Source organism: Pseudonaja textilis, chromosome 8 (genome assembly GCF_049901715.1).
Source record: "Pseudonaja textilis isolate UNSWEBS1 chromosome 8, rPseTex1.2, whole genome shotgun sequence".
In the NCBI taxonomy this organism is placed as follows: Eukaryota; Metazoa; Chordata; class Lepidosauria; order Squamata; family Elapidae; genus Pseudonaja; species Pseudonaja textilis.
Window position 1 is genome coordinate 40,482,988 of NC_141997.1, and position 27,834 is coordinate 40,510,821.

General features: G+C 42.4%; 1 protein-coding gene across 1 annotated transcript in view; it reads right to left on the reverse strand.

Moving 5' to 3' along the window:
• The window catches only part of LMO7 (LIM domain 7), a 163,365-nt gene that overhangs the window by 41,300 nt on the left and 94,231 nt on the right, over window positions 1-27,834 (reverse strand). Inside the window, 8 exon segments of the mRNA XM_087938160.1 lie at window positions 4,830-4,859; window positions 7,764-8,695; window positions 9,187-9,358; window positions 9,617-9,913; window positions 12,234-12,486; window positions 15,952-16,150; window positions 19,056-19,169; window positions 21,305-21,335. Coding sequence (XP_087794286.1) covers window positions 4,830-4,859; window positions 7,764-8,695; window positions 9,187-9,358; window positions 9,617-9,913; window positions 12,234-12,486; window positions 15,952-16,150; window positions 19,056-19,169; window positions 21,305-21,335 — 2,028 coding nt within the window.

Below are 27,834 nucleotides of genomic sequence, written 5' to 3' on the forward strand. Positions count from 1 at the left end.
AGTATATACAAGTCTAAGTTTAAATCTTGACGAATGTATCTTCTCTTTTATGTACACTGAAAGCATTTGCACCAAAACAAATTCCTTGTGTGTCCAATCACACTAATAAAGAATTCTATTCTATTCTATTCTATTCTATTCTATTCTATTCTATTCTATTCTATTCTATTTCTATTCTACCCTACCCTACCCTACCCTATCCAGTGCTGCTGCTCTTGCTAAAGAATATATCTGTACCAGGAGATGACTTTAAATTGCTTATTGCATAATAGTACAGGACCTTGAATTTTCTGCCTAAGCCTTTCTGTTTCTTGTTTTGATTGACAAACTCTTAAGCAATTCTCTTAATAATTAGTCTGAATTGCCTTATATCTATATATGTCTGACTCTGCAAATTTCCTGTATCGGTCTAAGTACTATTGCTATCGCTATCTCAGAGAATCACAGAATTGTGGAGTTGGAAGGAGCCACAAGGATGACCTAGTCCAAGGGCCTTCAAACTTGGCAAGTTTAAGACTTGTGGACTCCCAGAAATCCTGAGCTAGCACGACTGGAAGAGGGATTCTGGGAGTTGAAGTCCACAAGTCTTAAAACCGTCAAGTTTGAAGACCCTGATCTAGTCCAACCCTCGACAAGGGAGAGTAAGAGAGGTGGTTCACCAGCCTCTACTTTAAAAACAAACTTCAAGGATGGAGAAGTCACATCTGTCATATCGCGATGTAACGGATGTTACCATCAGATTTTGTTTCCTCCTTATATTTAAACAAAAAATGCAGGTTGCTGAAACTATCCCTTCCTGGCCATCTTCCGTAGGTTATCCTTTTATAGAACACTTTATGTAACTTTTCATGAATGTTAATGAAAGGGAATAAAGGTGAGATGGCCATTCCCATAAGCCTTTTCCAGGTTCTGTGTCGATATTTAAAAGGTCTCTCTCCCAAGTCCATAATTCAAGACACTTTGAAAGTTACTATACTGAATAATCAAAGCAAATGTAGGCACACCCAGCAGTTCCTTCCCACTTCATGGTCAGGATTCTCTTGGTATGCAGGAAGAAAAAAAAAAAAGACTCATGTATTTCCTGTAGCCGTAAAATATGCTGAGCAAAATAGACAGTAAAACCGTACTACAAAAGCTAACCAGTGCTCTTTGCATTTGATCTTAAGAATTACAGAGCAAGCTGCTCCTCACTTCCCGTTCAGGTTTCTCTCCATAATCCCACCATTCTCCACCCTTTCCACTAAAGATTTTTTCATCACAATCATCATCATCATCATCTTCATCATCATCTTTTAACGACTCCATAATCCCTTGCGGGATGGAGTCTAGGCAATTGAATGGAGCTAGCAGAGTGTTTAATGGCCAGATGCCCTTCCTGTCACCAATATGGAATTTTGTTCAGTAGATATATTCTCACTGTGCCCAGAGAGAGGGAAATATCTCCCTTTACCTAGGATCGAACTCACAGCCTCTGGATTGTGAGGCGTGAGCTCCACCTCTAAGCCACCATACCATTCCATTTTTTTTTTTTTTTGACGTCACAATGCAAGGAGTTATAGGTGAAAGTCTGAGAAACTACGGGGTGGGGTCTAAATCTAGATCGTCTTGGGCTTGTCCGTTATGTGAGGCTGGAGTACCCTGACATTTGCACTACTACAATTCCCTAAAATGAACCATGAAGCTGTGTGGCTCCCCCAATGAACAGAGGAGCGATTGTAGGTAGGCACGGGCAAGAGAGAAACTAATCCCATGTTTTTAAAGAAATATGGCACAGTTTGGGCCTAATACAATGCAACGTTGTGTTTTATCAGCCAATTGATAGGTTCATCCTATAGGTGCCTCAAGCTACTATGGCTTATTTCACAAGCCGTGCACGAGCCCATCTGCTCTGCTCTGCTCTGAATGCTTCCTCCAGATGGGACATCCCTTCTGAATACCAAAAACAAAGCAAAAACGAGGAGGGAAAGGGGGAAAGATGTTTTTCTCAGACTAATCTTTCTTCATCTCCCAAGAAAATGCCGTAAATGAGACGGCCTGATTGTATGCGGAGAGAAAGAAAGAAAAATCCAGGAAGGTTATAAATCTAATATAGCAACGTTGTATTTAAGGAGGAGGAGGAGGAGGGCGAGGAGGAGGACGAGAAAGAAGAAGCAGCTAAAGCAGAGAAAAGTAACATCTGACAAAACTCATAACTTTGTAATTAATAACAAACATCTAAGCAAATCAGAGTCAGGAGTTATATGTTCGCTCACAGTGACCCTGGCTGATTTCGGCAGCTGATAACCCGTTAGGAGGGAGTTAAACTCTAGATTGATTGCAGATCTGGTCCTCTTCCAAATCCTGCTGCCCACCCACCCCCAGCCCTCCCCTCCTAGAGAAGACTTCAAAGAAGTAACGAAAGACTCATGCATCTTCACCCAGTCCTCGTATGCCCCCCACCCCACCCCACCCCCGACCCCAAGGCAGGCCCCATGCACATCAGCGGTAGCAGCATCAGCCAAAGCAACTCTCAGAGCTCAGTCTGGACCAGAATTTCTTTCCTGGCTTACCTTGTCTTTTTCTTTCTCTTTCTTTCCAAATTATATTGCCAAGATGGGCTGCTCTTCTCCCATCTGTCTCATCAACCAAAAAAATGGAGCACCTTAGTGATCTATCTTTCTTTCTTTCTTTCTTTCTTTCTTTCTTTCTTTCTTTTCTTTCTTTCTTTCTTTCTTTCTTTCTTTCTTTCTTTCTTTCTTTCTTTCTTTCTTTCTTTCCTTCCTTCCTTCCTTCCTTCCTTCCTTTTTTTCTTTCTTTCTCTTTCTCTCTCTCTCTCTTTTCCTTTCTCTCCCTTTATCTATCATTTAGCCACCCATCCTCTCTCCCACCCATTATCTACTTACCTACCTATTTGAAAATTTATTTCCCCTGTTGATTCTTCCCTCTGCATTTTAAATTGGAAAAATGCTTTGCAGGTTTGTGTGTTTATTCATGTGTGTGCACATGTACACCTGTGTGTGTGTGTGTGTGTGTGTGTGTGTGTAAATGGACCCAACTTCTGCTTCCCTGTTAATGAAGGGAACATAGCGTAAGCTGCCTGAGGTTCTGCAATAGCTGTGGGCACCATCTGCTTCTGTGCCTTTGCAATTTGCCCACTGCATTTTGCTTGGCCCAGGAATGCATTTTAGGCATTGGAGGCCCGAAGAGCCGATATTACAGAGGTGCCTAAAGTGTTCTGAGTTTGAAACAGGTCCATCTTGGACTCTAGCATCCTCTTAAGTGCCAGATTTCCATCCAGAGTCCAGGAGAGAACAGGGCACCCGATTCCATGCTGAGAAAACAGTTCTTGCCTTGTTTTCTTTTAAACTCCTCCAAGTTTTGAGAGGCTGGTGTGGGAGAGCCGCTTGGGCACATGTTCACAGGCTGAGAATAATTCTGAACCTAAGTAAGAGGCATTGTTTTTATTCTCTCTAAATTCTTTGCTAGAGTTAAGATGAAAGAGCTGGAATTAAAAGCCCAGCGATGGCACCATAAGGTTGTCCTTCCCATAGGCTGTGATTTCCTTTTTAAATCATTGCCAGATGTAAAAAAGGATGTTGTGTGCATGGATTAGAAAGCAATAACAACCCCAAGAAATACAGATTGGGGGTGTTATTCTGTGTTGTTCTGAGGGGTATCCACTACCATAGTTTCTACTGTTGTTGAGGTACCCAAAAATATTATATTGGGTGGCCTACATTGCTGGCTATGTGGATGTAAGATCTTTTTTAAAAATCCATGTTCTATTATTTCCTTTATTTGCCCTGCGTGGGCTTTGATCCTCCTTTTTCTGTGGCCCCTCAAACGTTTTGGGGATTCTTCTACAGAATATGGCAGATTTTGACTTTCTGATGGAACATTTTTTTCATTGATTAAACTGCTCAACCACCCATGTTCCTCACAGAGATGTACGATTGAATCAATACAATAAAATGTCAAAACCCACATAATTTAAGATTTAAAAGAATGCCCTGAGCCCTGCTGTTTCAGAGACCTGGGATAAAAAAATGCTGCTTGCCACTGGACACCTCCCAGACTTACAGACAATATCAGCATTATGGCTTGCAACAACTGGCTTACTCAGCAACAGGTATGTTTTATTTTTGCCTGTGACTTATTTGGAGTCTTTAGCCAAAGAGGAGCAGGGTTGCCAACCTTTTTGTCAGAGTATATTCATGAACTGGAATAGAGCTTAGTAACAAAGGTCAGCCAATGAGAGCTGAATTGAGGGCTGAAATTTAAAGAGAGAATCTCTGTTCTGTGCTCAGCTCTAAAGTGAAAGAGAAACTAACTTGCTTGCTTGCCTGCTGAACTAAAGTGAAACTGGTGTCTGTTTCTGAGCTCCTGAGCTGCTGTTCTGCTCTATACCTGTAACATGTCTGCTTTTGTTTGAGTTTGCTCCATGTTGGAGGAATCTATAACTGGTATTATAAAATTCACTTTATCTGTTTATAAAGAAGTTAAATGAAGCCTCAGCCATCTGTGTTTACTTTTCTGGCGCTGAATTTACGCTGCAATACTCTGAACATTTTTACCAGAACCGGAGCAGTTGGTGTGAGAATTTGCAAAGCTGTGCCTAGAGCTCCCCCCAACCCCCACTCCAGCTTCCAAGGAAGCATCTCCTGGGTCTCCAGAAGCAGTGGCAGCCCCTGGGGAGGGGGTCCCAAAGATGTTTCCAAGGGGGCTTTGCAAGCCAGTTTGAGTGCCAGACCCAAAGCACATGCAGACAGGGCCTCAAGCGAAGTTACAAGGGGTTCGAGGGGAGGATTAGGGGCGTTCACAGTCTGCCATGCTTCCGTCATTCCACTTACCCGTGTTCCTCAGAAATCTTTTGCAACAGCCTGAGGGAAATCAGAAAACCGACAAAGTTCATACGTCCCGTTCCACTGGCATCGCTGTGTTATAATAATGCCTACAGGTTCATGCCCACCTGATCAGCTACAGCAGCAACTGAATTTGAAAAAGGGGATGAAGTCCCTGAACAGGGGTGGAGTGCATTTTTTTAACAACCGGTTCTCTGGCTGGGTAGGTGTGGCCGGTTGGTGTCTGGGTGGGTGACGTCACTCATCACACCCAGACCCCGTTCCCGGCCACTCACCTCAATGGAAGAGACAGGATTCAGCCACTTGGGCTAATCCCACCACTGACTGGCCCCACCCCTCCCATTTTTCAGCCTGTTTTTTGGACATTTTCAGGCTGTTTTGGGGCTCTTTTCAGGCCATTTTTGGCCCAGAAAACAGCCTGAAAATGGTCTGGGAAAAAGCCTGAAAACAGCCCCCAAACTACGTCATTTTTGGGATGTTTTAAGACTATTTGGGGGACCTTTTCCAGGCCATTTTTGGCCCCCAAATGGCAGAAAACGGCCCCAAAAATGACCCTGAAAATGGCCCGAAAAACAGCCTGAAAAAAACGGGTAGAAACAGAGCCAGCTAGGGGTGGGATTTGCAGGTTCGGCGAACTGCGCCTAATCTTAACTACCGGTCTGCCAGAACCGGTGCGAACTGGCAGTAGCCTACCTCTGTCCCTGAACTATCTCGTCATCTTTATATTTTAAAGCACCGTTTTAACCTTTAAGCGTGACCCTAAGCACAAGTGGTCGTCTCATTGTTTGGATACGGACCATGCAAATGTACGAGCTTCGCTTATGGAAATGCAATGGTTGAATCATCACAATGGTACACAGAACATTTTTCTTTTTTTTTTACCATTTCAACAAATATTTAGAGAGATCAAAAGCACACATGGGGAAAACAACCAGCTGGAGCTGCCTTAGATTTTATAGATTTTAGAATAGAAGGTGGTCCTCGACTTATGACCAAAAGTGTCCATTTCTAAGCAAGGCAGCTGTTAAGTGAATTTTGCCCCATTTTATGAATTTTCCCCCCCACTGTTGTGGAAACAAAGCAAATCACTGCAGTTATTAAGTGAACCAGACAGTCAATATGCGAAACTGGCTTCCCGGATTGACTCTGTTTGGCGAAATCCAGCTGGGAATGTTACTCATGGCGATCACATGATCCCAAGACACCACAACTGTCATAAATACATGCCAGTGGCCAACCACCCAAATTTTGATCACACAACCATGGAAAGGCGACAATGGTTGTAAGTGTGCAAACTGGCTATAAGTCACTTTTTTTTTACTGCCGTTGTAGCTTTGAATGCTAAACCAATGGCTGTAAGTCAAGGACTACCTACTAATTTCAGAACTGCTCAAAGATCATGTGAATTCAATGCCTGGCCTTTGCCCAGTTGGTTGGTCTAGGAAAGAAACCAATAAGAAAGGCTGTTGCCATCAGAGAACTCTACACGGGTGGAGCGATCAAACATGTATTCTAACAGAGGTCTTAAATTGAATATTTAAATTTATGAAAACGACCAGCTCGCAGATACTTATTTTCCAAATGAAACATGCACAATTGGTCCTTGGGAATGACGCGGTGAGCAAAGACATGGAACACTTAAAGAAGAACTCATGACTGGCACAAGGAGAATGGAATGGATGAGGTCATTTCAAGACGAGAAGGACTTTACCAGAGGAACACCAGAAATCTCATTAAGGTTGGCCAAGGACTGGGTCTCGCTGGTGAATGGTGGGGCCAATAATCAACACCTGATGCTCCAAACTTCTTCTGAAAAGGTTGGGAAAATCCTCCCAAAAAGAAGGGGATCGAAAACAAACATCAGTGGAAAACTTCCTGCCTTTCTCCCCCGCCTCGAGAATCAACAAACATGTCAACTTATTTGGAACTGGGCTTCTTTTCCGAGCTGTGAGGAAACAATTCTGGACAATTCAGACAATGACGAGGCTTGTGGGGAAAATGGGGTTATAGAAACTGTTAAAAAAGAAAGGAGAATGTTAAGCCGGTGTGGTTGCAGGGGCATACATTCTGAAAGGATTTAATGGATATTAATTAATGGATAGCCAAGCCAGATAAATATTGCCAAATTATAGATTCGACTTGGATATCCAATCAAAGGAATTGCAGGTTGAGGAGAAACACACGAAGCCCTTTGTGTGGAAAATAAAATGGGAAAAGGAGTCTATGCATCTTCCTTTTGTCTTATCTGCAAGAATGATTTTCAATATTATATGGAAGAGCTTTAGATTCACAGAAGAACTTTTAGAGAAAAAAACCTGACAGTGATTATGGCTTATGTTTATTCAAATATACATCTTTTTTTTTTTTTTAGAATTGTTGTACATTAAGGGGTACCAGCTTCTTGTTAACAATAGAATTGGTATTCTTGACCCAGTACAATAAACACCATCTTGGAGTACTATAAACACAATCATCTTCTTCTAAAGACCACATAATCCCTTGCTGGGTGGAGTCTGGGCAATTGAATGGAGCTAGTAGTGTTTACTGCCCTTCCTGTTGCCAATGCTGAGTTTTGTTCAGCACATATATTCTCATGATGCCCAGAGAGGGAAATATCTTGCTCTACCTAGGATCGAACTCACAGCCTCCTGATTGTGAGGCGAGAGCTCCACCTCTAGGCCACCGCGCCACTCCAATACAATAAACACAACCTACTCTACAAATTGGTCTGCAACTTCTGACGGATGGATTGCGAGCAGTTGATGAGCAACAACAGAACTGATGGGGACAGACATGAACACCGAGCTTAAAAGTCACACCAAGGCATGCTTCGTTGAAAATCAAACATGAAACAGTTCCCTTCCGAGCACCATTCCCAAATATTCAGATACAAGCACGGTCCATGCATGGCCATGTGCTGACCTTTCAACCATTTGCCGTTTCTTATGCCTGGTTTTGCTGGCCTCTCTGATGGCTTCCCATTTTTCCATATCTTCTTTGCTACACGCTCCTGGGCAGAAGCTCTTGGATTGCGCATTGCCTCCTAGGCTGAGCAGCTCCATTTTCCGGGTCAACATATCGTCCTTCTTTTGCCTCGACGAAGGAGGTAAGACCTTTCCTCTCTGCTCACCCTCGCTCTTGAGGGTGGACTTCTCCAGCAGGCATAGAAATTTGGCCTGAATTTCTGGGGGTAGACTCCAAGGGTCCGGGAAAAGAGCAGGCTGGTATTTGTCAGGGGCACCCGATAAAGGCACTTCTTTCTTGTGCCGTTGAGCTTTGCGAATGGTGAGGTCATCTTTTTCTAAATCTGGAATTGTTTCATCTTCCCCATCTTCTCTGGGCTGAAGAACAATTTCTCCTTCGACCTGAGGTCTTTGTTGACAAGACCTCCTAAGATACTCAAAATCTTGGAGAACGACTGGATTGGCGTGGGAGGCACCCATCTTACGGACAAACAAGTCATCGTTTTCCAAATCTGGGTAAAAGTCTCTAATCTCATGGATTCGTTGGTCATAGCCTGGCCTAAGGTAATTATATTTCCTGCACGTTATGAGCCGAGGCCCTGAAGATGGGTCAGCTTTGGCTCTATGATCAGAATTCAGGTAGTCCTCAGAATATTTTTGCAGGGCTCGAAGAAATAAAAACTGGCTGAGATATAAACGATACACATACACATTAGATTTGCAGTACGGTGTAGACAACAGAGACCACAACCTCAGCAAAGGCTTAACACCCTTAGCAAATTTATCAGCTCTGGGCTCTGTCATTTCTGCACCTGAATGAAGGATTCTTCCCACGGACAAAAATCTGCCCACATCGGAAACAGATGCAGGAAAGAGGGGGAAAGAGAAAAAAAATCACAATGCTTTCTCCTCTCCTTTTGCTGTCATAGCAGGAGGTTTTGAAAAATGTCTATTTAAGAACATCCCATCCAAAGAGGCCTTCAGCTGCTGAAGTGATACAACCCAGAGAAAAAAGGCTTGCCAAAAAAACGAGCACTCAACTAAAAGGATGACCCAAAGATGCAGACACTGCAGAAAGGTGCACGAACATACAAGGAAGCAAGGCTAATTTGGATGCTCTGTTCTTTGAAAAAAAAAAAAAAAAAGGACAAGACTTCTACTTGGGGAATAAACAGCAAAACAGGCCAGCCATTATAAAAGGCACGGGTAGGGGCAACCCAGCAGACATACAACAATCCCGATCGCTTTAGTAGCATCAATACCGAATGCTCAGGTGTAGAGATCGTATTAGAAAGACAGCTCTGCGTATCAATATTTCACACGTCCCCATTTTAAGCAAGCCACAAAACGCCTTCAACTGAATCAGCTAGTCTGGCTCATGCAAATTGTAGGAACCTTGGCAGCTCAGTGGAACGGCCACGTATCTCGCCTGCAGCCATTTCAGGCGTTGGCTGAATGGGTTGAGAGTCTCCTTGGCATCTGATGCCCAAGCGGTCCACGATGCTATGGCTGGGCTGGACTCTTGCATCTTCCTCTTCAGCACCTCTCATGTTACTGTATAGGATCCCACATCGGGAGAAGGAGAAAAGGCAGGGAAATAAGTCCCAGCACGGAAACTAGGCGCAGCAATCTATTTCGTCAAACACCAACAGGGCACACAAGAGGCCGTAGGCAAAGACAAACGGAGGAAACTATCCACTGTCATTGCCCTAAGGAGCAATGGACTCCCCTCTGTGCATTGACTCCCAACGAGTTCAAATGCGTTTTCTAGAAATTGGGATGGATGCAGACAGAGCATGCAACATGACAAACCTGAATCCTTGAATTTCCTTATACCACTGTTTGGAAAAAGATATCCTTTGTGCTTTTTTCCAGTGTAACTCTTCGCCTGGAGCCCAAGACTTAGGGAGAAATTTATGAGAAGAAACTTTTACAGCTGATACAGCAGCACTTATTTTGCGAGCGTAAAGGTCATCTGCTTCAATGTCTGGGATGCCCGTGGTTTTCTCCTCCTCCTCTTCCTCCTCCTCCAAATAGTTGGAGAAGTCTGAAAGAATGTATGCCGCTGACTTGCATTCCATCCCGGGCCCCAAAATTCTTTGCTGGTTGCTGCACAAAACATCCAGTGAAGTTGGATTTTTCAAATACAAACAGGAAAAAAAAAAAGCTATTGAGTACACAGAAGAGTGTAGGGGCCCTTTGTCTTAGAATTATTGACTTTTGAAACAAGTTAAATAAATTATAGGTGCAAAACCATTGTACTAATCAGGTACAAAAATGTTGAATGCATGGAGCCCTTCTGAGGGAATAAAATTATGGGAATCATTATTTAAAAAAAAAAAAAACACCAATGCAAGATATGTCTTAAAGCAAGGGTCTTCAAACTTGGCAAGTTTAAGACTTGGAAGACTTCAACTCCCAGAATTCCTGAGCTAACATGACCGGAGGAGGAATTCTGGGAGTTGAAGTCCACAAGTCTTAAAGCTGTCAAGTTTGAAGTCCCCTATCTTAAAGAGACATTACTTACAGCAAGTTTTTCAGGAACAGATTATTTTGATCGAGAGAGTGGGATCTGATAAACAGGCCAATTGGACCACGATTCCAAAATCCTTACCAAAAGGGGAGCAGAAACTATTCTTTACCAAGGACCCATATTTTGGCAAGTCTTCTACTAACACCTGAAACATTCTCTTCTCCCAAGAGATGCTACCATCAGGCCAACAGATCATCAGTGATCATGCAATGCCACTCTCACCTAGTCTGATTCTCTGCAGAGATCCAGGCCAAATAGTAGTTGAAGAACAAAAACAAGAAGGGTAGCACTGATGATGTTACCTAGTTTGGGTGACGAAAAGTCTGCAAGAAAGCAACGAGGCTGAGGGAGCACCTCAATAAAAGCAACAGAATATAATTAATACCCATGGCATACACTAGAATTGTGTGACACACAAAACCATGGCAAACAAAGGCTTGCAGTCACTCGCAACTGGTCCCTGTGAATTTCAGAAGATAGACAAGGGGAGATGTGCCTGGTCTGCCACCTTACAGTTTCTACCCTCTTGGAGAATAGCTTGTGTGGAGTGAGAGATAAAGAAGGAGCCAGAATGGGAGTTGTCTCTTATTTTAGGTTCCAACCAATGAATAAACAGCAGCTTTACTCTCAATCATTAAAGAGACAGGAACCAAAATTACCAAGTTCCCCATAACAAAAGATGTGTTGATGGTTGATAGGGATTCCTAAACCCGGTAAGCTTTAAATAAAATGTAACGTTGTCCAGACATCTTTCGGAGTTCCCAAATTAAACTAAGCTGTTCCTCAAATAAGCGTTCCTCATTTAGTTTTAACTGACACAGTTAAATGGCGGAATTGGTGACAACAACATCGTTTTAGAAGAGAAATGGACCTCGTTACCGCAAAGTCTTCTCAATGGTTTTCACCGTAATTTGAATTACTAGCAGCTTTAATGGAATTTGAGGGAGCAGGTCTACCATCCCTTCTGCCCAAACTTATGAGCAAGGAAGCATCTGGCATTTATTCGTCTGATCAACTGAAGTCTTAGATTCTTGGCTATTAAAAGTGCCGGCATGACTAGAACTAGAAATTGGAAACATCTTTCCTTTATCCTTCCCCATTGGGTCTCTGAAGTTCCCAGTTTGTTTTGGTTTAGCAAAGCGTCCCCATCTGCAACCGGTGTCAACTCTGAAGACGGCCTGACGGAGGCCATCTTGGAAGCTTCAGTATTGCCACCATGGAGATGAGGGTTAGGGAGGAGTAGAGATAGCTGGGGGAGGAGTTGTAGCCAAAACGAAAGTTTCCTCTGGGAACTGGGGACATTCCCACAGATGGCTGAAGAGAGGAGGAGTGAAGTTACCAAGTTACCAAGCAAACTGATCGTTTGGGAAAAGCGGGGGAAACTTTTAGTTTTAATGAGGTGAAAACCGCAGGGATGGTTAGAGTCGGTTTTCACCATTCTGTGCCGATATAATACAGCCAATAAAACTGTTCTCTTAAGAAATCTACCTGCCTCGAAGTTCTGTTCGCTATGGGCATATTACTTGGAAGCCTAACAACAAGATCAGTCACAATCGGTCCCGAGAGCTAAAGCTTTAAATTAAGTTCTTACTGTTCACAAAGATGAAATGCTAAATCAGGGGTGTCAAACTCCTCTTGTCATGTCATCGTCATGTGACGTATCATGACTCCCCACCCTTTGCTCATCTGGGGGTGTGCATGGCCAGCGCATGACACATCCAGCCCGCGGGCTGCAAGTTTGACACCCTTGTGCTAAATCACTGCGAAGGGAAACAGCGGGAAAAGAAAATGGCATCAAGGAAAGGAAGGTGGCACATCGGAATCCTACCGGCAGCAATTTCTCAGCCTTTGCTGGCAAACAGAGCACTTGAGATGTTTTGAGCGTGACAAGAATACCTCGAAAAATTTCCATCCGATTCGGTAAAGACGGGACTCGCCCAGCTTCTTCTGTTATCTTCGTTCTTCTCGATTCTCTTCTTTCTTAAGGGTGCCGGCATGTAACTTGGTGGCTTGGCTTTGCTGGGCAGGAAACGGTTGAATTCTGCAGCAGGCTTGGGTTCAATTAAGGCAACTCGGCGGTAGGACATGTCGTCCTTCCCAGGATCATGCATTCTGGCGCGGGTTTCAGAATCCGTGTCACTCTCAAAATCTTTTACGTATATAAGAAAGAAGAAAGTTGCAGTTAACAGTTAAGAACTGGGAAAGTTTGTGGAGATTCGCTGTCATCCAGGTCATGGTTATCCCAAAGATGATTTTTCAAGAGGCAACTGGACTTTCTGGCTTTTCTTTGAAGACATTTCACTTTTCATCCAAGAAGCTTCTTCAGCTCTCATCTTCCATTCTCCACCATCCAGTCAGAGCTGAAGAAGCTTCTTGGATGAGAAGAGAAACGTCTTTTCAAAGAAAAACCAGAAAGCTCAGTTTCCTTTTGAAAAAGCACCTTTGGGATAAGAACTGGGAAGCGACAAAGTGAAAATAAAATACCGACTGGCTCATTGCTTTCTGCTAGAGACAAGCAGACTAAATGATATTTTTTTTTAAGACAAATGCCATAATACCACATCGAAATTAACTTTGTTCTACTTCAGGAGATCCATTACCTTTTTTAAAATTCCTATTTTAGACTTACAAGATGATGCATTAATCCCAGCATTAATGCCACAAACAATATCTCACTCTAGAATCTGCATTACAGGCAATCCTCAACTTACAACCACAAGTGAGCCCAAACTTTCGGTTGCTAAGTTTGACAGTTAAGTGAATTTTCCCCCATTTTATGACCCTTCTCTCCATAATTGTTAAGGGAATTGTTGCAGTTGTTAAGTTAGTTAACACTGCTGGTGAGGGAATCTGGCTTCCTTCATTGACTTTGCTTGTCAAAAAGTCGCAAAAAAAATGACCACAGGACCCTGGGACACTGCAACTGTTATAAAATATAAGTCAGTTTGTTATGGCCTGTCGGCCGCCAGCCCCTCCAACAGCCGAATCAGATGAGGAGGTGGCGTCAGCATCAAGGTAATCAGAGAGCTTTGAGGGGGAAGATGGAATGGAGCTGGCAGAGGTGGAGTCTGGACCATCCATCAGCCCTCAGATGGAGAATCAACAGCCCCCTGGTCTGGAGGTGGCTGATGAGGAAGAGGAGGAACAGCTGGGTCCAGGGCCTGATGCACAGATGCAGAAGGCAGAGGAGAGGAGAGCAGTGGAAATCTATGGGCCGGTCCTTGGGACAGAAGAGCCACAGCTGCTAATGAGGCCCCATCTTAGCTCTGGGGACAAAAGGCAGTGGGGAGAGATGAATAGGTATGGCAGACAAGTATTCATCTTCCAGCCTGCCAGACTTGTTAGCCTGCGGTGTGAGAGAGGCTTTTTGCTGGGGCTGCTGGCACTCCTAATAAAGGGAACATTTATTTAACTACAGAGGGTTTGTCGTGTTTGGGAGCCGGGTCAGAACACAGTTGCCAAGTGTCCGACCATGGATGGATGCTGTAAGGGACACAAGTGTGAAAAATTACCTCAAGTCAGTCAGTCAGTCAGTCAATCTCTCTCTCTCTCTCTCTCTCTCTCACACACACACACACACACACACACAGACACACACACGACAGAAAATCTAAAGGACAACCTGTATGTGTTTGTGTGTGTAAAACTCTAATGTTGAACTAGCGTCTATTTTTGAAATCAACACTTTCCAGTGCAAAATCAAGGGATTTTGATGGAAAGGAAAGTTGGGTTTGGAAGAGAGTGAAAAAAATCTCCCACAGAGCAGAGTGAGACTGAAAAGGAAATTAACTGGGATGGAACCAAAATGCTGAAATTTTGATGTTAAGTATTTTTAGAGATCTGAATGATGAAATATATTGAGAAGAGCTGAAACAAATGCTACAGTTTTAACGTTCAAGTCAAGGAATGGTGAAAATAACAGTTCTAAATCGTGTTGAGAAGGATCAAAAGGACGATAAGGCTGCAGGGTAAAAAAAGGTGCAACAGGAGAGAATTTCAAACGGGGATTTCGTGAAGGAGTTGTGAGCATGGGTGGGATTCCACCAGTATAACAACGGGTTTGGTGAACATGTACTTTGCTTGTGCGTGCACAGCATTTTAAAACAGCCCATTTTCAGTTCTAATATTTATCTTCTACTGTAGCCCAGTGAGTAAAACAGCTGAGGTGCAGCAATCAGCTGTGCCATGCGAATCAGCTGAGTGTTGTTGTACGCCGGCAGCCTGCGGAGCTGGCGGCAGAGTTAGGCACTGGGGAGGAACATGGGTAAATCAGGAGTCTGGGGAGGACTCAGATGAGGGTTCTGTGTCCGATAGAGAGATGGGGCCAGGACCATCTGGGAGTTATGTGCTCCCAGAATCTGACAGCAGCAAGGAAGAGGAACAGGGGAAGCCTGTTCCAGTGTGTGCATGCGCAGAGCTGCCAGAACACAAGAAGAGTTAAGACAAAAGGGGTGACTCGAGAGTAAGGCTTGGAGGTGATTGGCCTTCCGATAAGACATAAAGGAGGAGCAAAGGGACATGAACCTTTGCAGGAAGCAACTTTGTTCGTACTGGTTGATTTGAAACCTGAAGCTCTGTGTGGAATTTGTGCTCTGTTTAGTCTTGTACAACTAATTGGCAATTTAGTCATTGGCAGCATTTCAAGGAAGATAAAGGTGCATGCTTATCAGGCTTATCCCGAAGGACTTGGGCAGACTTCGGTGAGACTATTTACAAACTGTCTTGAGACTCATTACGGGCTATGAATGACTATAATTCACAGCCACTGAAATAAAACAAAAGGTTTTCAGGACTATTGTCAGTAGCGGGATTAAAAATTTTTTACTACCAGTTCTGTGGGCGTGGCTTGGTGGGCGTGGCAGGGCAAGGATACTGTAAAATCTCCAGTCAGAGACGGTATTTGCCAGTTCTCTGAACTACTCAAAATTTCCACTACTGGTTCTCCAGAACTGGTCAGAACCTGCTGAATACCACCTCTGACTAACGTGGTTTGTCAATGTCTCAGGAAGCCTTGGTCAGAACACTGAGCTGCAAAACACAGAAATAAAGGACAGACTAGGGCAGGAGCAAGTGGGCGGGGCCAAATGATCACCGGAACTACCGGTTCGTCTGAACTGGTCCAAACTGGTAGAATCTCAACCCGGTTGTGAAGTGTTTTTTAGCGTGTTCATCCACGCTAGGGTTATTTTAGAAAATGTATTGCTGTTTTAATTCTCATGTATTTTTATTGCATTGATTAGTGTATTTCTAGTGTAACGCTCTAATGTATGCTTTACCAATCATTTTAAGCCACTGTTTGAAGCTAACAGCTTGACGTTTACTCTAAATTGCTTCGGGATTTTTTTGTTTTTGTTTTTTTTAAACGAGAAGCAATTTGCAAATGTTTTAAATCAATAGCTTAGGATACTTTTTTTAACAAAAAACAAAAACAAAATCAGTTGCTCATCATTAAACCTTCTGTGCCTTCAGGCACCCTAGCAAAAAATCTAAAGGACAACCTGAGAAAAATAAAGACATTCAAATGAAAGCAGCAATGGTGCAAAACAACACTGGACTTGTTTCCAGGGTCTGTCTTCTCAAATAAAAGAAGATTAACCCAAAGCGTAGGAATCACCTTCACTGCCGCCTTTCAGGGTGAGATCCGAAGAGAAGCTGGTAGAAGATCTGGAGCCGAAAGAGTCCAAGCTGTCTAAGGAATCGTCCCGCTTGTGGCTGGTGGACAATGAAAGGGGATCAATGCGTTCAGCGCACCAGAAATCCCCGTATCCGCTGTCTCTTCCACTTTGTTTGGGGCTGTAGGATTCCCCAAGGGCCTGTAGGGGAAAAACAAAACACAAAAGAGGAGTTGAGGTTCAGCAGAAAGCTTGTAGGATTCACAGGCCAAAGCTTGTTCTCATCGCAGCTGTCACAGAGGGCAGAATAAAGAATAACAGAGTTGAAAGTGAACTTGGAGGTCTTCTCGTCCAAACCCCTGCTTAGGCAGGAAACCCTATACTGTTTCTATTTATTTATTTGTTTGTTTGATTGATTTGATTTGTCAATTGCTTACAAGATAATAGGTATAAGTATATACATAGTTATCAATACATGAAATGGGTACATATAAGAAAAATAAAAAGAAACAATAGGACAGGACGGTAGGCACGTTGGGGCGCTTATGCACGCCCCCTACAGGCCTCTTAGGAAAGGGGTGAGGTCAATAGTAGACAGTCTAAAGTTAAAGTTTTTGGGGTTTGGGGAAGAAACTACAGAGTCAGGTAGAGTATTCCAGACACTGACCTGAGGCGAACACTGTCTTGGGGGACACCACTATTGATAGGTACAGAATTTGATAGGACACTCCCAATTTTGTCCATTTGTTGTCTGTTTGACAGGAATGCTTCTATCCAGTTATGCAGTTGTCCAGAGATAGTAGTTTGTCGTGTACCACTGAATCAAAGGCTTTACAGAAGTCTATGTAGATTGCGTCTATTGCTTTGCCCTGATCAAGTTGTGTAGTCCATATGTTTTTGCAGTGTAAGAATTGCAGATTACAGGATCATTTTTTTCCTGAAACCAAATTGTTTATTGGGGAGTAGGTTGTTTGTCTCTAAGTGGAGGATAACGGATTGGTTAATAATTGATTCCATGACCTTACAGGTGATGCAACATAAGGAGGTTGGTCTGTAATTTTCAACTAGGCTGGGGTCTCCCGTTTTGAAGAGGGGGATGACTGTGGCTTGTGACTATAGGTTACGCAAGGAACTGGTCCTGAAAGATTTTTCAAAGATTATGCTTAGAGGTTCGGCTATGGCAGTGGATAGCTTTTTTTAAGAAGTAGGCACATATTCCATCCGGTCCAATAGATAGAAATGGTTTTAGATTGCGCAGTTCTTTTTCAACAATGTCTTCTGTAAAATCAATATATATTAGATCATTGTAGTTGTCTGTGGTTCGGCTAGGAAATACTGGGCATGATCCATTGCTGTTTACAAATACTGAGCCGAAGAATGTGTTAAAGATGTTGGCTTTAATGGTGTTGTCGTTGCAGTCTTTACCATTAGGTCCAATCAGGGGTGGGATGGACCTTGAGTCTTTTAGTTTGTTGTTTACAAAATTGTAAAAAGCGCGGGTGGAATTGGTGCATAGAAGGTTTTCCTCTTGTTTAATGTGATAATTGGTGCATTCAGTCTTTATCATTTCAAACAAATGGCTGTCCAATCTCTTTTAAAAAACTTCCAGTGTTGGAGCATTCCCAACTTCTGGAGAGAAAGTCGTTCCACTGATTAATTGTTCTAACTGTCAATAAATGTCTCCTTAGTTCTAGGTTGCTTCTCTCCTTGATTAGTTTCCACCCATTGCTTCTTGTCCTGCCCTCAGGTGCTTTGGAGAATAGCTTGACTCCCTCTTCTTTGGGGTAGCCCCTGAGATATTGGAACACTGCTATCATGTCACCCCTAGTCCTTGTTTTCATCAGACTAGACATACCCAGTTCCAGCAACTGTTCTTCATATGTTTTAGCCTCCGGTCCCCTAATCCTCTTTGTTGCTCTTCTCTGCACTCTTTCTAGAGCCTCAACATCCTTTTTGCATTGTGGTGACCAAAACTGGGTGAAGTATTCCAAGTGTGGTCTTACCAAGGCCTTATAAAGTGGCATTAACACCTTGATGTGATTTTGATTCTATCCCTCTCTTTATGCAGCCTAGAACTGTGTTGGCTTTTTTGGCAGCTGCAGCACATGGCTGGCTCATATTTAAGTGACTGTCCACTAGGACTCCAAGAACCCTCTCATGGTTACTACTATTGAGCAAGGTACCGCATATACTGTACTTATGCATTTGATTTTTCTTGCTTAAATGTAGAACCTTACTTTTTTCACCATTGTATTTCATTTTGTTATATAGCGCCCAATGTTCAAATCTGCCAGAAAAGGGCTCTTAAAAGTGATTGTTTTAAGCCACAGATTAAAATGAGATCCATGCAAGAAACAATTGGGGGAAAAAAGCAGCAACAAGGATGTGTCTCATGATTTCACAGAGAAGAACAGCAATAAAATCTCCATGTCTCTGATTTCAGGCGGCTAATATCTCTGCCAATGACTTTGAAGCTTAGGGGGTCCATTCAGGAGGATCTGGGACATGTCTACCTTCTTTGGTTGCCTGCTTTGCCTATACACAATGAGTGGATAAGAGGGCCAGTGATTATCCAGTTGGGATATCAGAATGAGACAATTCACAGTGACCAACTCGCCATGGCCATCTCACCACGGCCATTTTGCCATGGTTAACCTGCCTCAGCCATCTCACTGAGGCCAAATTGTCACAGAACAGCTCCGTGTAGACAAGTCCATGTGGGATAATACAACGAGAGACACGCTATCTGCCACTGTGTCTTCCACATTGTCATCATTTTTGTCAGTGTTATTTCCATCAAAGAAACAGTGGTGAATAATATTTGTCATGTTGAGTTATCTATCCTGTGTGGAAGTGTCCATAGCGAGTTGTCCTGAGGTGAGACAGATGTGGCGGGTTAGCCACGACAAAATGGCCGTGGTGAGTTGATCGCGTTATCTTAGACCCTTGGGATGTTTCCCTTGGGAATTCGGAGTGAAAAGGCGTCAGAAAAGATTTCCTAGAAGGTTTGTTGATCAAGGCAGATGCTGAATAAGGTACTACCAGAGATATGGATACACCTGTGATGTTTGTCATTTCTAAAACAATCCTTCCACCGAGGCCTTACCTTGGTCAAAGCTTGTCCAAGCAATTTCTCAAAGGCTTTCAAATCCAGGTAGGGTCCATGATAGGAAGGGCTACGGGCTGCTTTCCTGCCCAGCCAGTACAAAGTAATCAAAACCTTAAAAAGGACAGAATTATGGAGAATACTTAGAATGATTAAACAAAGTTCCAGAAGTGATTATTCTCAATTCTAACATTCCTGTAATAGAAAACTGACCCAGAGAGGCACAATTGCAGAATATGACGAGTGGTCCTGTTGGACTACATTCTGCATCCAGGGCAGGGCTTGTCCATCCTCACAAAAGACCCTCCTTTGAGGGATCTCTGAATTTTAAGCCAATTCACCAGAACTCAGTATTTGGGGAGATGTCTCAATGATATCTCTGCCTAAACTGTGAAATGTTCTAAAGGTAACAACCAACAACTGTTATCTGGAAGGGAACTCTTCACCAGAGCAGATCCTCAAGTAGAGATGTCATGGAAGGTCGTGAGCCAAAGTAGAACTTCTGAAAGGACTTCAAGGGTGGTTCTGTGTCAAGAGCGCCACTTTTTATGACTTCCTAATTATTTCTTTAAGTGTTAGACTTATGTCCTTCAGGAACCCAAGTGGCTCCCCTCTATTTCCATAGCTCCTCACAATGAACTTGATAATCAAGTCACCCAGGGAGATCGGCAAGGCTGGGTCAGCCTGATCCTAGATCTTTCCAATTAGATCCCCACACTTCTAATTACTACACCATCCCAACCCTTCTGTTAAAAGCTTACTTCAAATGGATACCGTATTTCCCCATGTATAAGCCACCCCTTTTTTCCAAAATTTTCAAGCCCAAAAAGTAGGGGGGTGGCATATACAAAGCAGGTACACTTTTTATACATGAAAAATGCATAAAATAATAAAGTAGGAATAAACTGGTTTTCCAGCAGTATGCTATACTTTTTTGTAAAAATTGTACGTGATGATATGATTACGAGTGCGAGTACGCGATAGAAATGCATATGCTAGGCATCGGCCTGAATGCTTCGTTCCTACTCTCGTTCCGATGCGTAGATTGCTAGCGTCGCCCGCACCGCTTTCGGCGTCATGACCGAAGTTGTAGATCTAGACGTCGAATTTTGTTTCTTTGTAAATTTTCTTTCTTCATAACTTGTTTCTCTAATAAAATATTTTTTTCAAAACTTCACAGTCCAAAAATTGGGGGGGTGGCTTATACAAAGGGGGTGCTTATACATGGGGAAATACGGTAGCTAAAAATCAGCATTTCTGTTCTAATTCATGAGCATTCACTCCAAGATCCTTAGCCAGGGTTACCTAATACTGTTAGTGATACCAACTGCCAACACCCATATATTCTTATCATGCCCTGGTCACATGAGCATCACTCAGAAACCAACCCTTTCAACAGCTACAGGCAATGCTTCCACAACAGTATCTTTTGTGGAGTGAACGGTGCTTCTATACCTCCATCTTCTCCCTTAAGGCCTCTCCAGATCCACCTAACATACTTAAAGAAACAAGCAGGACCAGAGGTTTCTGAAGCAGATGTTTGATACTTCCCCAATTCTTCTTTCTTCCAGCTGAAATAAATCCTGGAAAACTCAGCTGGAAAAGAGTCAAAACTAAACATAAAATGCCTGTGTGTTTGATCTTCCACCAGTGCTCCTCCCAGCAAAAGCTTGCTAGTTACTCACATTAAGAATAAGTATCTTATAACATTTGTTTGGGGGGGCGTGCCTCAGTGGTTAAAGACACAGAGCTTATCAGTTAGAAAGCTGATAACCTGGATTCAAGACCCAAGAGCCACATGATGGGGTGAGCTCCTATTACTTGCTCCAGCTCCTGCCCACTGCACAATTCAAAAGCATGCAAATGTGAGTAGATTAATAGGTACCACTTCAGTGAGAAGGTAACAGTGTTCTGTGTGCTTTCGGGTATAGCCATGCTGGCCACATGACCACAGAAAAGTTTTCAGACAACAGTGGCTCCCTCAGCTAAGAGACGGAGGTGAGCACTGCCCTGTAGAGTTGGACATGGAAAACCTTTTACCTTTATCTAACATCTAGTTTACAGTTGGAATTTTAAAAGTTACTGAATCCATCAGAGGCAACCAACTCACATTATGACCATGCTGATCCTGGACTTATGCATAACAAGAACTAGTTAAAAGTGTCAAACTGATTTTTTTTCTTCCTTAATCTATCAATATGTGGATCAAATTAACAGCAAAAAGAAATAAAGAAATTTGCACATCTTACATTTTTTACTCTTCGGTCAGTTTCTTCTTGTCTGCAAGAAATACACACATACACAAGGTTAACTTAGATTAATAGTTTAGCACAACTGATACAGAGCAGTAATTGCAAAACAAAACCCTGTCTGCCATATGCCATCATCACACCATTAATGCAGACCATAATATTCAATGAAAGGGTTCTCTAAAGCAGAGAATTCCAGGTGCTTGGACAACTCTTTACCACCCACCCAAAGCACATCAAAACGGAGAAGGACCACCTCTTCCAACTTAGAAACATGGAGGAATTTTCTGACAGTGAGAACAACCAATGAAAAAGGTTGCCTTCAGAAGTTGTGGGTGCTTCATCACTGGAGGCTTTTAAGAAGAGACTGGGCACCCTCTGTCAGAAATGATATAGGATCTCCTGCTTGAGCATGGGGTTGGACTAGATGACCCACAAGGTCCCTTCCAATTGTGCTATTTTGTTCTGTTCCGTTCCATTCCACTCTACTGTATTCTTAATTGGGAATTTCAAAGTCCTCAAGTTCTGTAGAATAATTTAAAATCTAGAACCCTGCAAAACTCCATCTATTAATTAAGTTGGAACACATGCATTTTGCCCGATAGAGAATTTCACTAGAAAAATAAAAAGCAAATATTTTCCTGTATGAGAAAATTGGACTCCCTCGAGAACAAGTCTCATCTTTGGGGTAGGGGACAAGGAGTCCCATTTCGAAGACAAAATACATGCAAGACTTCCTTGCATTCCAGTGGCTGACTGAATAGCCAACACTAGTTATAACAAGTCTCAAATGGTAAGAGAGTGATCAGAGAGAGGCACCACAGGAATCACATGTCTCTAGTAGTCCTGCTTAAAACTGCTAATTTATACATCAGATAATTTATGGTAGACACAGAAAATTCATCTCCAAATTTTTAACAATCTGTAGGTTGGTTGCCCAATCTTGAACTGCCACATCTCTGGACCAGTTGAAGAAAGGAATCACCTCCTGAATAGGCAACATCAATTTTAGAAAATATATATATATGTATGTGTATGTGTGTGTATATATCTATATCTATCTATATCTATATCTATATCTATCTATATCTATATCTATATCTATATCTATCTATCTATCTATCTATCTATCTATCTATCTATCTATCTATACTCAGAAGGAGATCCATTTCACTTCAAGATACCATAATTGACTTATAAAATGATTATATGAGATAAATGAGAACATAGATAGAAGAAAAAAAGAACAGGATGTTAGAGTGGAGAAATATGCTGAAAGTTCTTATATCCTTCCTTAATCTATACAACCTCTGAAGGATACAATTACATGCTTGTCATAAATATTTCTGTGACTTTTTATTCCGAGCAATGGATTAATATTTGATTAATTCAAGTGCAGAAAAAAAAAATCCACACATAATTTAATTTCCCTCACTTAACATTCTGAACATTTTATCATTGTTCCCAAGGGTGAAGGTTGCAAAACCCACTGTTTGTTTAGTGCAGAAATAAAAACAGTAAAAGGAAAGGAAGACACCAGCACTTCAAAGTGCTTCCTTCTCGTGGCCAATACAAATATTTCTATTATATTTACAGTTGGAACAGGAGAAGAATGTTCTTTTGATGGCTCTGAACTCGGCAACAGGATACCACGTGGCCTGGTTAAGACAGATTGTGCATTGGGTAGTTCACTCTAGGACTCGCAGAGAGCTGAAGGGGCTGGTTTAAATAGGGCTTATTCAAGGAAATGCAGACCCCCTCAGCCAATCAGGAGAAGGATTGAGATGGCTAATCAAGGCTCAATCAAGCCTTCTGAAACCCTTACAAGTTTATGACTGGAAAATGTTGAGTCTCATCAGCTTAACAAATTGTTGAGATGCCTGAAATTGCTAGCACCTAAGGAACATTTCCACTGGGATCACGGCACTGAGTTTATAAAATGTGCTGGATTCCTGCTTAGTTTTTCCTTTGCTCTCTTTCTTTTCAATTATATTTCCTCTTGGCTCTTATATAAGGTCTTTTGTTCTTGGAGAGTCACAGATGAAACTGAGGATAAGGACCCTGAAGTGCTTTCTTTCCCCCAGGTAGTTTCCATAGAAATGAGTAGCAAGTGTTATCCTTAGTGCCCTTCACCTGTTATGGACAGAGGTCTTCATATGGAATCCTAAACAAGACTCATTGTAAATGGCATCAAAGAATAATGGCTTTCAACTATCTGCCAGTTGACATAGACAAGATCTTGTATGGGTCCCACCTGCTTAGAACAGGCCCAATCCACATTTACCTGCAGCAAGATTGGCTAAGATGTTCCCTAATAGATCAGCAAATTGTTGGAGATGCAATTATAAACAGGGAACCTATTTTCATATGTGGTGGCCATGCCCTCAAGCTAGAAATTATTGGTTTAATATTAGGAAATGGCTGGAGGAAATGACAAAACAGAAAACTGAATTGAGACCAGAGACATTCCTATTGGGTATATTCAGAGATAAAATAAGTAAGAAACTTCAATATATTATATTACATATATTAACTACAGCAAGAATAGCCTTTGCCCAGAATTGGGAAAGTGACAGCATTCCCTCCAATATTATGATAAAAAAAAAGGTTTTAGAGTGTGCAGAAATGGATAGCCTTTCAATGAAAATGAAGGAGAGAGAAAAGACAGAATAGTACAAAATTTGGAATTTATGGTATAATTGGCTGCAAGATACACACAAAACAGAGAGATAAAATGAAAGGTTATGGTGTGATGAAATAATATGGTATGGATAGGCATAATTATGTATACTTATGTATAAATATGTAAATTAACTACATAAATATATGAAAATATGTCATAAATCAAATGTAAAATAATTGTAATAATATTTAGTAATATTCTATATACTTAAGAATATGTCAAAGTGAGTGAACACTACTACAAATATGCTGCAATGAATGGAAATATGTTTTTTAATTGTTTTTTAATTGTAGAATTTGTTTAATAAAGTTTTTTAAACCTTAAAAAAAAAGAACAGGCCCAATCCAGACCCTCAGATATAATCTATTCCCCATTATATATGCTGCTCTTGTATCAGCTCCCAGGAAGATCCAGACCCGTGATGGGGAACCTACGGCACGCGTGCCACAGGTGGCACACAGAGCCATTTGTACTGACACCCGAGTCGCAGGCAAACTTACCTCACTATACATGTGTGTGCCTCACAGCGGATTTTCGGCTGGTTTGAGGCCTTGGGAAGCCGAAAAAGGCCTCAAACAGGCCAAAAATCAGCTGGGAGGCGCAGTGCAGATAAAGAGGTGGGCGCGCGCATGTACAGGGGCACGGGGGCATGTGCATTGCCTTCTGGGTGCTGGCACACGAGTGCACGAGCCCAAGCGCATGCACAATTTTTGGCACAGGAGCCCAAAAAGGTTAGCCACCACTGATCTAGATGATTACCAGGGAAGCCACGCTCAATGACCCACCTAGGAGGTAGGAGCAATGGCTCCTCACCTACTTACATACTTGAGGACATGTATGGGGTCCCCCGAACCAACTTGGTCAGACTGAATATTTTTGGAGCTGAACGTTTCAAACCAAAAAGAAAAGAAGTCCAGTTGCCATGACTCAACTTCCAGACATCTGAAGGCTGACTTTGTCAGTCCTTCCGTGTCGACCTATCGTTCTGCCCACAGCTTTGGCCCGTACTCTTTACCGCTCTGCACAGCTGCACATTCCACTGCCCATCGACCGCCCCAATTTCAGACAATACCCTCAGTCAGCAGGGCTTGAACAGATGCTCTGGTTAGACATAAGACTTGAAATAACTTTATTGTCACTTTAAATGTATACCAATCGGCACCCATTAAAATGAAATGTTGGTGCATACAGCTCTCAAAGGGTCACCACCTCCAATATACACTACATAAACATGACAAGTGAACAAACCAACCAATAAATATGCCTATATCCCTACATACCCATATATATGACACAGAGAAACAAAACAGTCTAGTTCGGATGTATGCATGTACATGGTGAGAAAACTGAATCTTGCAAGTTTACCAGGCGGGTGGCATAAAGAACAAAGCTGTTACAAAGCTGTAATAGAATCTAGTAGTCCTGCTACAGATACTTAAAAAACCTCTTCCCAGAGAGGAGAACCTAAACGTAAAATGGGTGCATGGGGTCTCTAACAATGCTTTGAGCTCTAAGAATATACGCTTATAAGCAATATCCTGGATAATGGGGAGTGAGCTTCCTACAGTATAACTTTCTCTGCTGTCCTTACTACTCTTTGTATGGACTTTCTATCAGAGGCGCTGCTGCCACCAAACCAAATGGTTGTTTGCTTTAGACTCAGGGAGCTGGTCTGACTAGCCACGCTGTTATCGGCTGTCCCCTTCTGTTTGGTGAAGGCTTTATCCATTTGTGCCTTGAATCACTTGGGTGATTCAGGAAAGGAAGAAGGCGAGGCAGAACTAGAAGAACAATCCACAGGCTAGAAAAACCTTCTTCCGGGCAGCTGTAGTTCCATTCACGGGAAGGATATGCAATACATTTTAATTCACTATTCTTCTCAGGCAAGACACACAAACTACACCGGAAATGCTCCGTTTCTGATCAGAATGGTTAGCCCGCACAAATACACTCCCCACAATGAAAGCAATTCAAGAATGCAAGCAAGAACACTTCCTCCATTATTTTCCTTGTCGTGCCATGATGCAGCCCAGCCTGTGGAAGTTGGCCACGGACTTTAATTCATTCCCAATTTAACGTTCTTTCGCTAATGTTAAGTTTTGTGGAAGGGAGACTGAAGCGCGTTAGTCCTCATGACTTAAGACTCTGCAGCTATAATCTCATGTCCACGCCCTGGATCGCGTGGCAAAGATCTGATAGGGACAGGGGTCAAAGTCGGAATGAGTCCTAACTGAAACGAGGAAGACTCACAGCTTCTTCTGCAACCTGGGAGAGATGATGTAGATGAGCTTCACTTCAGGTTGCTCCAGGCACTGCCCTCAAAGCTCAGAATCCTTTTCATGGTTCTGGCTAGCCTATTTTGGTTCTTCTCAAATGCAGGAGATGGTTTGCTAGATTTGGGTGAGCAGCCTGAACGGTCTTGATTCTAAGGTCTCGGTGGGCCCAATTTTCTGGCTTCTTCCTATATCTTCTGTCACCCTTACTCCTAAACTAAATGTGAACTTCAGGTGACTCATGCCTTGTCCCATTATGACTCCCCAAGACCTTCCTTGAGTACAACTGTGTTGAGATACTTTTTGACACTCATTCTTGGAAGCTGGCTTTGGCCTTGGGACTCTCATTTTCTTTCTTTTGGTGCACCCTTTACAGATTTTGCAATTGGTCCTCTCTGGAAGAGATTCTCAGTCATCCAGGTCATGGTTGTCCCAAAGATGCTTTTTCAGGAGGCAACTGGATTTCGTGTTTTTTTTTCCCTTTGAAGACATTTCACTTCTCATCCAAGAAGCTTCTTCAGCTCTGACTGGATGGTGGGGAATGGAAGGGTTTATATTCCTTGCAGACAGCTGGTCATTTGCATCCTTTAAAAGGGTCGTTGAAGCACTTGGAGGTTTCTTTGAGTCCTCAGGGTCACCTGAGTAGACTTTTACAGACACTGCTGACTTTTAGCTATACAGTTTGGGATGGGATGAACACCCTTTGAATGGTGTGGGAATAGGAAAGGATTTCCAGAAGAAAAAAAATTCAGACTACACAAACCAGGAGCTCTACTCAGGTGACCCTGAGAACACAGTTAAACCTCCAAGTGGCCTCAACGACCCTCTAAAAGGATGCAAATAACCAGCTGTCTGCAACGAATATAAATTCTTCCATTCCCCGCTATCCTATCAGAGCTGAAGAAGCTTCTTGGATGAGAAGTGAAACATCTTCAAAAAAAAAAAAAAACAAGAAAGTCCAGTTGCCTCCTGAAAAACCACCTTTGGAACTCCTCTCTGTCACCACAAAAGAGAGAAAAGTTAAACTCCTGAAATGTTGATACCCGTTGCTTATCACTTGAAAAGCTGTTTGGCTGGATCACAAAGTGCTGTACACAAGATAAAACCAAAATTTGTATTTTCCAGCCATGGCAACCAGACTGTATAGTATTATAGTGGCCTCTTGCTGTGTCCAGAACTTTAAAGTGAAGAACTTTAAAACCTTGAATACTCAAAACACTTGAATACTTCAATACAGGCAGTTTAAAAATCACAAGTTTAGACGATGGCTAAATCCATACTTGCTAACGAAGCTAAAAGCAAACATTTTGTCTTTTTAAAAAACGAACGACCAAAAAATGATCTCATGAATAAACACGTGAATGCCCAAACCCTTCCATTTTGTCCAAAATAGGTACGGTACATTTTTATCTTCTATAGGCTGAAATAGAAGACTGCAGGATAAATAGAAAGCACAAAAGAGAAACCAAAGACATGACAAAAGGATTTCTTGGAAAGCAGAGAAGCTTGAGAGTTCCTTTTTTAAAAATGCCCCAAAGCAGTCTGAATTTAAAAGAAGAAACTACTGGGGGGAA